This window comes from Trachemys scripta, chromosome 10 (assembly GCF_013100865.1).
Source record: "Trachemys scripta elegans isolate TJP31775 chromosome 10, CAS_Tse_1.0, whole genome shotgun sequence".
NCBI classification, from domain to species: domain Eukaryota; kingdom Metazoa; phylum Chordata; order Testudines; family Emydidae; genus Trachemys; species Trachemys scripta.
The window spans coordinates 56835711-56848864 of NC_048307.1; the positions used below are offsets into that span (position 1 = coordinate 56835711).

At 39.8% G+C, this 13154-nt stretch overlaps 1 protein-coding gene across 2 annotated transcripts; it reads left to right on the plus strand.

The window, feature by feature from the left end:
* The first annotated feature begins 201 nt into the window (after positions 1 to 201).
* Positions 202 to 12773, plus strand: TM2D3 (TM2 domain containing 3). Of its 2 annotated transcripts, none has more exons than XM_034784327.1 (6): positions 202 to 390; positions 1663 to 1758; positions 7957 to 8114; positions 8464 to 8638; positions 9313 to 9388; positions 12304 to 12773. In XM_034784327.1, exons 1-6 carry the CDS (start codon positions 297 to 299, stop codon positions 12467 to 12469), a joined length of 765 nt encoding a protein of 254 aa, XP_034640218.1. In that variant the 5' UTR covers positions 202 to 296; the 3' UTR covers positions 12470 to 12773. The 2 variants fall into 2 exon arrangements, with proteins under 2 accessions (XP_034640218.1, XP_034640217.1); XM_034784326.1 differs by having other exon boundaries at positions 204 to 390; positions 1660 to 1758.
* Positions 12774 to 13154: the final 381 nt, after the last annotated feature.

Consider the following 13154-nt stretch of genomic DNA (forward strand, 5'->3'; position numbering starts at 1 on the left):
TGGGGCAGCAGGGCTCTCAGACTGGGCGCTGAGAGAGGGGAGGCGGCAGGGTTCTCAGACAGGGGCGCGGAGGGGACGCGGGGCGGCAGGGCTGTCAGACTGGGCCCTGAGGGAGGGGAGGCGCGGGGCGGCAGGACTATCAGACAGAGGCGCTGGGGGAGGGGCTGGGCCGCAGGGCTGTCAGACGCAGGCGCTGAGGGAGGGGCGGCTGATAAGTCATAGGAGGACGGGCGGGCCGGGTCTACGCGCTCTGCGCCTGCCGGGAAGGGGACGGCGAGGCCCCGGATGGAGCCAAGATGGTGGCACTGGCGGTGTCTGGGCTGTCGGCCTTGAAGCGGCTCTGTAGCGTCGCGCTCTTTGTTTCGCAGCTCTACGTGCTCTCGGGCCGCGGTGAGTGCGGTCGCCTCCCGCCCTCCTCAGGGCTCGTCTGCCACCCGCCGCCTAAGGGCCTGGCAAGGCGGCTCCCCGCTACCCTCCGTGCACACTCCCGCCGGCTTTGCCCTCCCCGGTCGTAGTCTGGTAGGAGAGGCCATTGTGTCCGTGCCGGCGTCCCGTGCGCCCATCCCACTGCCCTGGTGTCCTCATGCAGCCGCCCGGGCTGTCCGAGCTCGGGCTGACGGTGCCCGTAGGACTTGGCCCAGCCTGAGCCCAGGGCCCTGCCTGCTCTGTGACAACATGACCCCGGCCTATAGACCCGCTTGCCATAAACCAGGGTTCCTTTTTCTCCGTGCTGCTGCGCTGTGTGCCGGTGGTCTGGCTGCCTCTGTTGGGGAGGTGGCTGCATTGTGGGGGTGTAATTAATTAGCAATATAAACAACAAATGTCAAAGTGATACAAAGAAATAATTTTGTACAATGTATAATTCATCTATGGAACTCATTGCCACAGGAATCTTGCTGTGGCCAAGAGTTAAGGACTCAAGAAAGAATTAGACTTTTATGGGACTAATGAGCATTTTCAGCAAACGTTGGGTAGATTAAAGTGACTTTTAGATAGTGCTGTTTAGATGGATTCCTTGTCTTGAAAAGTGTTAACATGGTGTTTATAAGGTATTTTGGGTTTCTCAACACAGGCCACATGTTTATTTTCCCATCCTGGTGTGCACCACATACCCTGTGTGATCATGCATTATGGGTATAATTTGTGTTTTTTCAAATAGTTATGAACGTGATTAGTCCCACCAAGTCAATGGAACTACTTATATGAGCAGAGTAGAATATTTAGTAAGTGTTTGCAGAATTGGGGCAATAGTCTCCAGCGAATTCTGTGGTGCAGATTTCCTACTAAAATGGCGAGTGTGTTACTTGATGATTAATTATTTTTAGTCTGTAATAGACAGTATACGGTAATATTTGCATTCCAAATAGTGTAGCTTCCTACTAAGTCACAAGAATTTAAGAGCGAAACTGATTAAAATGGATTTTTATTGTCTTAAATGGAGTAAAGTGCAAAATCCTAATGAACAAAGTAGGGGAATCTGTGGAGCTTTTTAAATATTAATTTTATCCCAGAGATGACCCTTGATGTCAAGAATGCAGCGTGATGTTTTATATTAGAGTGCTGGGATTAAACAGTGTTTGAAGACCAGTTAAATTCTAGGATTATTATATCCTCTTAACAGTAACGGAAGTGCATTGAATCTGTTAATTTTTCTTATAGCAGGTTCCTTGATGACAACAGAGCACTCGAAACAACAGTTTGTCTCTACAAAAGGTGTAACATCTCCAAGTACAAATACTCCATATACTAGAGCAACAGGTACCAGTGTCTGTTTTTCTACAAAAGCTCCTAAGAAAACAATAGATTTATAGATTCCAAGGCCCAAAAGGGACACTTGTGATAATCAGAGGGGTAGCCATGTTAGTCTGAATCTGTAAAAAGCAACAGAGGGTCCTGTGGCACCTTTAAGACTAACAGAAGTATCGGGAGCATAAGCTTTCGTGGGGAAGAACCTCACGTCTTCAGATGCAAGGGTTAGGGTTGCATCTGAAGAAAGTGAGGTTCTTACCCATGAAAGCTCATGCTCCCGATACTTCTGTTAGTCTTAAAGGTGCCACAGGACTCTCTGTTACTTGTGATAATGTAGTCTGACCTCCTATATCACACAGGCCATAGAATTTCCCAAAATAATGCATGCAGCATATCTTTTAGAAAAACATAGTCTTGAATTTTGATTCAAAATAGTTAGTGTTAGAGAATCCACCACAACCCTTGGTAAACTGTTCCAATGATATCCATACAAGCCTTTTCCCTAATAGTCCTGAGTTTAATAGTAAAATTCTTGAATAAGGTATTAGAAAACTAACTGTACAGAGTATTTAATCATTAAAAGATACACTGCCCCCTGTGGATATGTCTACATTGCAGTTAGATATCCACAGCTGGCCAGCACCAGCTGACTTGGGCTTGTGCGGCTCGGGCTAAAGAGCTTTTTAATTGTGGTGTAGAAGCTGGGACTCAGGGTCCAGCCCAAACTCTGGGACCCTCCACCTCGTGGGGTCCTAGAAGCCCAAAACCAGCGTCTACACCACTGTTAAACAGCCCCTTAGCCTGATCGCCCCGAGCCTGAGTCAGGCAGCACAGGCCAGACATGAGTTTTGATCGCAGTGTAGACATACCCTGAGGCACCATGAATTATTTTCCAAAAGCCTATAACTGCTAGTTAGGGTTGTGTAAATGAAAAACCCATCCATGCAAACCCCACATGATAATTTAAGGAAACCTACATTCACAGACTTGACACCTGCATGTCACATTAGCCATATTTCTATCCAAATGCAGATTAGCACAAAGCATGAGTAAAAATTAATCTAGTAAATAAGAGATGCGTCATTCATACGTTTACAAGTAAAAAAGTAAATTAAGAATCTGAAAACATTAAGCTATAAAATTGCTTAAATGTGTATAGACCTAGTGTATCCTCCTGATAAGCAAAGAGAAGTTTGAAATATAGTGTAAAGGCTATATTAGGGCCGTGGCTACACTCGAAACTTCAAAGTGCTGCCATGGGAGCGCTCCCGTGGCAGCGCTTTGAAGTGCTCTCCCAGCGCTGCAGGTACTCCACCTCCACGAGGGGATTACACTGGCACTTTACAGCGCTGTAACTTGCTGCGCTCAGGGGTGTGTTTTTTCACACCCCTGAGCGAGAAAGTTTGCAGCGCTGTAAAGCGCCAGTGTAGCCATAGCCTAAGATGCAAATCAGCATGTTTTAATGGTTAGCTACCAATGAGAATAAACCTTCATTTAGGAAAACAGCTAAAGGACGCATGCAAAACAAGATTAACATTGATTTATATCTTGATTAAAATCAGGTATTTTAATTGCTTCATCGTGCTTCCATAAGAATCCGCCTCCGCCTCACACACAATTCAAATGTAGGTAATTCATTGTTATGCAAAACTTCAACTCTACTCTCCACAGTATTTACATACTTACCCAGTGCACATTTGTGAATAGTAAGTGTGTGATGACTTAGGAGTTTTGTGGAGAAAGTATTAGGTTAGAATTAAGTTTTCTGGATGTGAGTTGGAAATGGGTTCCTTGGGGATGGGAGGAATAGGTCAGTGAGTGGCTAATGTGATGTGTGGATGTTAGCATTTGTGAAATAAATAAAAGATACACAACTCCTTGAATGCTACATGCAGTTCTGGTTGCCCCATCTCAAAAAAGATATTACAATTGCAGTTGGAAGAGGTGCAGAGAAGGGCAACAAAAATGATTAAGGGTATGGAACAGCTTCAATATAAAAAGAGATTTTTAAGACTGGCTTCTAAGCTGAACAAAGAGATGACTGAGTGGGATATGACAAAGGTCTATAAAATCATGAATGGTGTGGAGAAAGTGAATAGGGAAGTGTTATTTATCCCTTCACATAACACAAGAACCAGGGACTGCCCAATGAAATTAATAGGCATCCATGTTTAAAACAAATATAAGAGTATTTCACACAATCTACAGTCATCCTGTGGCATTCATTGCCATGGTATGTTGTGAAGGCCAAAAGTATAGCTAAATTCAAAAAACAATTAGGTAAGTTCATGGAGGCTAGGTCCATGAATGGCTATTTCTCATGCACTATGTTTATCTAAACCTCTGACTGCCAGAACCTGGCCTTGGATGACTGGATGGATCACTTGATGATTGCCCTGTTCTGTTGATTCCCTCTGAAGCATCTGGCACTGGCTGCTGTTGGAAGACAGGAAACTGGGTTAGATGGACCGTTGGTCTGACTCAGCATGGCCATTCTTATATTTACACATTCTTAAGATCCCCTTAACTCAAATAACTTTTGTTAGCACCTAAAGACCAACTGAAATCCGCCCCATTGCACAAACGTAGTAAGACAGTTCTGCCTCAGAAGGCTTACATTCTAAACAGACAAGAACAGATAAAGGGTGGGAGATAAGACACATGCAGATATGGTTAGAGTGACTTGGCCAGGGTCACACAGCAGGTCCATAGCAGAGCCAGGTAGAGAACCAAGGTCTCTTACTGATCATTTTTCTGCTTTTATGGGTTTGCATGGGTAGTGCCCTTGGGGAGGCTTGGGTGAAGAATAAACTTGGTGGACGGGAAAGCATAGTGGGAGGTCCCAGCCAGTGAACTATAAATTTAATGTAAAATATGCTACTGTTAATAACTGGCATTTATGACTCTAGTATAAGAAGCAGAAGTCGTGTTAAAAAGTTATGTCATTTTGACACTTGTAGCTTGAGTGTTTATGGAAGAGAGTAAAAGTGTCCAAACTGACTAGTAATTTAACAGTAATAAAAACAGTTGTTCAGTGCCTTTACTGTTATGATGTCAGATAACCAGGCTCAATCAGTTTATTAATCAAGATAGATAAGCACGATACAGAAAGTTTAATATACTACCAATATGGGGAACAGTATTACAGTGTTTACATCTTTCTTCTGTTCAAAAATATTAGCTCAATTCTGCTTCTGTTTATATTCTTCTTGTGGAATCTTCGATCTGTTGAAAAAAATTCTAGAGCATTACCAAAGACTGTACACCCTTCCTCTATTTAGTACTGTATATATTTTATAGAGGACAAAGACCTCTTTACCAGCCATACCTAGCACACTGCTCATTATTGGCGAGACTCAACAGAATATCCATCTTATTCTGACAGATGATACACATGCGAAGGAAAGAGAGGTTACAGCAGTTTAATGCCAAGTAAATTTCCACAAGAAATCTATTATCAATACAAAGCATTCTGAGGGTACATTTTATAGTTATACAACTTATCATGACTATACAGCATTCTGAAAATATGATATTGGCTAATAGAACTCTGTAAATATGTTTGAGATCCTATTAATGTTTAAACACTTTGAGGTCTTTGGATAGATATATTGATTCAATTTTCATCATGGCAAAAAGTTAAGGTAGCAGTACAGAACCTTGTGTCACTCCACTAAGGCTAGTGGTGGTTAATGTATTAATCTCAAAAAGAGCTGAGATGTCAGAACTTTACCGACAGCACAAAATTATTTAGGTAGGTCAAAACCAGAGAAGACGATGAAGAATATTAAATGAAGCTAAGTGAATGAAGAACACACTGGATGATGAAATTGTTTTGTGAACACTGGAGGGAAAATTTTAAACTACGCAGACACCTTCTAATTACTTGTTCTAAATTATCTCTGTTAACTGGAGATGGGGGAGAAAGACCTGGATGTCATTTTGGACAGCTCACTGCTTATCAGCAGTAATAAAAGCAAACAGTGTTGTTATCCATCCTGTTCCTTAAGCATTCTATCCCATTATATAAATCAGTAACGTAACCTGTAATACTGTATTCAGTTCTGGTTACCCCATCTCAAAAAGGGTAAGTAGAAAACTACAGGGACATGTATTTTCTATTTCTCATGATATAAGCCCTTTGCTATTTAATATTTTTATTAATGGGAAATAAAGCAAAGTCACTACTGATAAAGTTTTCAAATGACACAGATTGGGTGAGTGGTAAATAATGAAGAGGACAGGTTACTGATGTAGAGCAATCTGGATCACTTGGTAAGCTGTCAAATGTAAAATTGTTTGTGTAGGAACCAAAAATGTAGGCCATACTTACATGATGGAGGACTTTATCCTGGGAAGCAGTGACTCTGAAAAGGACTTGAGTGTCCAGGTGGATAATCAGCTGAGTGTAAGCTCCCAGGGCAATGCTGTGGCCAAAATTGTCGTTTATGATCCTTGGAGGCATAAACAGGAATCTCTAGTAGGGAGTAGGGTTATTGCTATCTCTGTATTGAGATTAATATGACCGCTACTGGAATAGTGTGTCCTGTTCTGGTGTCTACAGTTTAAGAGGGTTGTTGATAAATTGGAGAGGGTTCAGAGAAGAGCCACGAGAACAATTAAAGGAGTGGAAAACATGCCTTACAGCTCAAATAGTTCAATCCATTTAGCTTAACAAAGAAGGTTAAGGGATGACTTGATTACAGTCTGTAAGTGAAGGAGTACTTGTGGCACCTTAGAGACTAACAAATTTATTAAATTTATTAAATTTGTTAGTCTCTAAGGTGCCACAAGTACTCCTGTTCTTTTTGCGGATACAGACTAACACGGCTGCTACTCTGAAGTCTGTAAGTGCTATGTGGGGGACAAATATTTGCTAATGGGCTCTTCAGCAGACAAAGGTATAACAAGATCTAATAGCTAGAAGTTGAAACTAGACACATTCAGACTTTAAATAAGGTGTATATTTTTTTAACAATGAGGGCAATTAATAATTGAAACAACTTACCAAGGTTTGTGGTGGCTTCTCTATCACTGGCAATTTTAAAATCAAGATTGCATGTTTTTCGAAAAGAGATGCTGTAGTTGAAACAGGAATTAATTCAAGAACGTTCTATGGGCTGTGTTATACAGACTTAGAGGATCACGGTGATCCCTTCTGGTCTTAGGCACTATTCATCTAAAACAAAAGGACATTCAGTTAAATTGAATGGTGGCAAATTCATAACTTTATGGAAAGTGGAATATTTTTATGTAGTGCATAATTAGACAGGATTTTATTGTACAAGATATTACTGAGGCTTACAGCATAGCCTGATTGGAAGGGGAAAAAAAAAGAGAAAAGGATTCCATGTTTATATGGATAAATAAGCATCCAAAGTTAGAACTGTAAAATATTTAAATGGCTTTGGAAGGAATATAAACCTTCAAGCTTCAGGTTATAAACTGACCTTTGATCATCTTAGGGTATGAAGAAATTTTCCCTGGGACAGATTTTCCCATACATTTTACTGGAGGGCAGGGGTCAGATTTGGCTCTGTGGTATGAGCTGGGAGGTATGGGGAAGGAGAGTGTTGGGATGTGTCAGTCCTTTTCCCACTGCTGAAAACACCCACCAATTAATTTTGTGCTCCCCACAACACAGACCACTTCATTCTGCCCTTCCCCCAACTGATTTAGACTCTCATACTTCACACAGAACTGATGCAGACCGTGGTGGGAGGGGGAAGACTGGCGTCAGGATCTTGATCCATTTCCCAGGTTTGGAGGTGACAAATATGAGGGGGAAGAATCTTCACTCCCTGCAGGAGGTCACAGGAGCTGATGCTCTCCAATCTGTGCTTGTGTGCTCCAGCCCTGTCCTTTCAGGAGGGAGTAGTGGCTGATAGACCAGGTGTCTCAGAAGGTGGAGCTGATGGCATGGTGGGACAAGGTAGCAATGGACTTATAAATGCTGTTATATGGTGTATGGCCAATGCTGGCTGCTGCTGAGCTCTGCTGCAGGGTTCTTCCTTTGGAAGCAGCTGATACTGGTTGCTGTTAGAAGCGGGGTGCCTTAATATATGAGATACCGGTTTATGTTCGCTGTAAGTGGAGAGTACTTTATTATGAAATTATTTAAAGTAACATACAGTAGATGTGTGTGCCTATACTGTAGTGTAGGTAATGCTGAAGCTCTTATTCTTAACAAATCCTTTCACCCTTCAGAGACTACAGAGATTCCATCTTATGTGAGTAAGTGTCCCAGCAATGGGCTGTGCAGCAAATTGCCTCCAGACTGCATGACATGTAAAACAAACTTCTCCTGCGTATATGGAAAGCCAGCCACTTTTGATTGCAAGATTAAGCCACAAATTCATTGTGTTGTAAGTAATTAACCTATTTCTTTGTAGTTGGAATTTGTCACTTGTTAATTTAAACTACACTGTACCTTTATGTCCTAAAACTCATAAATATGTTACAAAACAAATTTCTAGGTATAAATACAGTTACCGAGCAAGTATAATTATTCCTTTAACACTTCTCTAGTATCCATTACCCAACTATCTAAGTGCTGAATATAATGTGTAGGTAGCAAATAAAACAGCTTGTCTATCTTGTTGTTCTGTCTTTGCACAGCAGTGAAATCTGTGAGAAGTATTTATTTATATCCTGTGAAACATTCTTGATACAATGTTTAAGATTATTTACATTGATAATACTCTTCTTATATAGGATCAGAGAAACAATGAAGTGGAGAACTTCACAATCAACATGACTTGCCAGTTTTGCTGGCAGCTTGAACCTACTGATTATGTGTGTACCAATTCTACAAGTTGCATGACAGTCTCTTGTCCAAGACAACGATATAATGCCACTTGTACAGTGCATGATCATATTCATTGTCTAGGTAAGTTGGTCTACGAAAAAATGGTTTCGAGAGGTTTCTTTTGTGAAGAACTCTTGAACATACGTTTGTTCAGTTTAGTGGATAAATGTGCATATAACTTATTTCAATGTCTAGTTTGGTTTTTGTTGAGATACTGTGCATTGTTTAGTTTTATTTTCTAGTCTGACACTTAATATTTTAAAATTATGATATGCTTAGAACCATTGTCTCAACAGTACAACAGAAGTCTTACATTAGGGTTATTTGGGAGTGTTTTCTCTCCTGTGTTCACTTTCTTCAATGGAATTATTTGATGCAGCGTCAACAGAATTTGCATTGAGGTGTTATTTATGGCATACATTAAAAACATCCTGTCAATTAACATTTGAAATCACAAGAAATTTAATATAGGATCTAAATCAATAGACTTGGCTCTTGATTTTCCTTAATTAGGTTTCCACCAAAGCAACACCAATCTAGGAAAGTATAGGAAATGGAGATAGTGTTCAGGCATTCATATTGTGGTCTCATCAGAAAAGACAGGTTGAGTTACTGATGCTATTTAAATGCAGAACAGATATTTGTTGTGAAGAGTAATTTGGCATATTTGCACCTCAGATTTCAGTTCCTGAGTCAATCTTTACAATCTTTGTTCATGGCATTAGGATTTGAATGTATTTCATTTCTCTTCTCAGGTAATCGTGTCTTTCCTAAGATGCTTTACTGCAACTGGACTGGAGGCTATAAATGGTCTACAGCCTTGGCACTAAGGTACACTCAAAGTATTGCAGAACTTCAAGTTCAAATTGCATATGAATGCCTTTCGTTAAATGGAAAAAGAATGAGGAGTACTTGTTGCACCTTAGAGACTAACAAATTTATTTGAGCATAAGTTTTCGTAGGCTAAAACCCACTTCATTGGATGCATGCAGTGGAAAATACAGTAGGCAGAAATATAAATACATATATAATATACACACACACACACAGAGAACATGAAAAAATGTGTGTTGCCATACCAACTGAAACGAGAGTAATTAATTAAGGTGAGCTATTAGCAGGAGGAAAAAAAACTTTTGTAGTGATAAACAGGATGGCCCATTTCCAACAGTTGACAAGAAGGTGTGAGTAACAGGTGGGGGGGGGGGAATTTGCATGGGGAAACAGTTTTTACTTTGTATAACGACCCATCCACTCCCAGTTTCTCGTTGGAATCGGTTTTTGAAGTTTTTTTGTTGGCGTATTCCGACTTTGAGATCTGTAACTGAGTGACCAAGGAGGTTGAAGTGTTCTCCGACTGGTTTTTGAATGTTATAATTCTTGATGTCTGATTTGTGTCCATTTATTCTTTTGCATAGAGATTGTCCGGTTTGGCCAATGTACATGGCAGAAGGGCATTGCTGGCACATGATGGCATATATCATATTGGTAGATGTGCAGGTGAACGAGCCTCTGATTGTGTGGCTGGTGTGATTAGATCCTATGATGGTGTACGAGAAACTGCAGAATTAGAGTTAATTTGCAAACTAGACACCATTAAATTAGGCTTGAATAAATACTGGGAGTGGATGGGTCATTATACAAAGTAAAAACTGTTTCCCCATGCTAATTTTTTCCCCCCTGTTGTTACTCACACCTTCTTGTCAACTGTTGGAAATGGGACATCCTGATTATCACTACAAAAGTGTTTGTTTTTTTTTTTCTCCTGCTGATAATAGCTCACCTTAATTACTCTCGTTACAGCTGGTATGGCAACACCCATTTTTTCATGTTCTGTGTGTGTATATATACACACGTGTGTGTGTGTGTGTATGTATATATATATATATATATATATATATATAAAAAAAAAAAATCTTCCTACTGTATTTTCCACTGCATGCATCCGATGAAGTGGGCTATAGATCACGAAAGCTTATGCTCAAATAAAGTTGTTAGTCTCTAAGATGCCACAAGTACTCCTCGTTCTTTTTGCTGATACAGACTAATATGGCTACCACTCTGAAACCTGTTAACTTTACATGGGTTTCTCTTTTCAATGGTATATTTCCTAATCTTAAACTAAACTGAGTTCAAAATATTTAATATTTTCTGAGACTTTTAACCAAAAGTAAGCTTATGATTTAATATAAAATGGCCAGTGTTGGCTTTTTTCCATACTACTGGGGTCAAATTTAGGTATGTGTGTGTTGGGTGGAGGGAGGTGGTATTCTTTGAAACTTTAGCCATAGAATGAGCTCCACTTAAGGGAATAACCAAAATGAGAGACTGTTTGTTTGTAATTTTGAATATCTGTACAATCTGTTGTGACCATTCATGCCATACTGAGTTTGGCCATCTCTTTGGGCTTGATGCCCTGGCTGGACTTTATTAGCTTCTTTGACTGGAGGAAAGAAAACAATGGTGGTGTTTCCCAAACAGCATCCGCTCATGATGCCAAAATGAACCTTTGCTCATTGTAGAGCATGGGCAGTCAATAATTTTTTGTCAAAGTCCAAATTTCTTGGTCAAGCTATAGTCAAGGTCCAGACTCCAGAGAAACATTTTTCATGTCATAATAACAATAATGATGATCATAAGTAAATAAGATTTTTGCGGTCTATTCAAAAGCATCTGGCGATCTGGATTTGGCCCATGGTTCACTTAGCCTCTACAAGCCAAAATCTATGAATACCGCACTTCCTTTTCTCACACAGTTTAATGAGCAATGAAATAGCTAACAATGTTGAGATGTAAATTATCATTGGGCAACTGAGATGTATGGGGCAGTTCACTCTTTTAGAGTTGTTCCAGACTTGGGTAGATGTTATTACACTAGCTATAGCTGGCTCATGACAGGTATCAACTCTTTTTAAAAAAAGAGAACTGAGATCTTGGAACACAAAATGACCACTTGGGAGAGGTGCCACTATGCTATACTGTTAAACCAGGCTGCAACTTTTGATTCTTCACACACTAAGCACCAAAGCATTGTACTCACTGTGGTGGTTTGGATGTTACCACAGGACCTCAATATATTTGTACAACTTGACTGTGAAACAAGAATTATTTCCTTTTTTTGTTTGTTTTTTTGTTAAGTTTCATTCAAAATTCCCATAAAAGGTGAATTATATAAGGGCTGCTATGAGAGCCTGTACTACCTGATTTATCATAAGTTATGTGAACAAAAAAAGTAATAGATGTTTTGTTAGAAAACTGGTCAGACATGCTTTCTTTTGGAGCTAGAACCATTCCCTTCTCTGCCTGCAGCTGGAGAAATTAAGCTTTACCCAAACACCCCAAGAGCAGAGTCTCCTCCTTTCTCTAGCGTTTTCCAGCCCCTGCCAGTTCAGGAAACTTGGAGCCCAAAGTCAGAGCAGCTCACTGGCCAACTTTCTTAAGAAAAGCAGCTTAAAATAACATAATTTATTTCATATCTTGTATCTGCAGAGTTTCACAAAAGACTTGGAGAAATATTTTAAATTAAAAACTAGTGCTTTTTAATACATATTTCTATCAAAATATTTTTACCACTATTGCTTGTAAAGTCCTCCAGCCACTTTGCATAAGATATTCATAGTTTCCTGAAGGTATATGATATGATATAAAATTACTATCAGTGTGCTGTAAATATTTAAAGGTGAGTTGACATCCAAATTCAGGATTCTCCACAACTATTTTAATGAATTGTTATGTGTTATTCCTAGCATCACCCTTGGTGGATTTGGAGCAGATCGCTTCTACTTGGGCCAGTGGAGGGAAGGTCTGGGCAAACTCTTCAGCTTCGGTGGATTGGGAATATGGACACTAATAGATGTGCTACTCATAGGAGTTGGATACGTGGGGCCTGCAGATGGATCTCTCTACATTTAAGTACACACACAACATGCTTCAGCAAAGGATCAAATTTGGGAAAGGGCCTAAAAAAAGAATGTAGAAATTGGTCCTTAAAGGTAGAACTAGGAACACGTTCCCTGTGTGCACATATTTTAATGTACAGTATCTGTACTTAGCCTGCCTTGAACTAAGGTAAAATAAATGAGTGGATCACTGAACAGTGTTTATTTGTAATTAATTTCCTTTGGCTTGCAAGTACTGTATTTTTTCTATGAAAAAATGTTTAAGTTGCACAACTAAACAAGTTGACTACTGTTCCTGAAGAAAATATAATTAAAATATTAAATTAAGACTTGCTTACCTCATATTTGTATGTTATCTGAATTTAGCTATCTAGCTAGCATCCCTAAATCTGCTAGCAAGAATTTTTTTCATCTTTATGGCAAGATAAAGTGCTTGTGTAAACCTAAAGCTACTTGGGCAATATGTAGATTGCCAAATATTGTAATCTTAATTACATGTAGTTTCTCTTCTACTTTTCACTTTGGGATATCACAAACTTAATTTTTCTGCTGTAATTGTAAATTTGTGGCTTTTTAGAATTAGTATGCAATAACACTAAAAATGTAAGATCTTAAATCACTTGAAGTACACTGCAGGACACTTTCCAGGGTTAGTGTTTCTGCTTGGCCTTGACCTCAGAGAGCATTGTATATGGCGA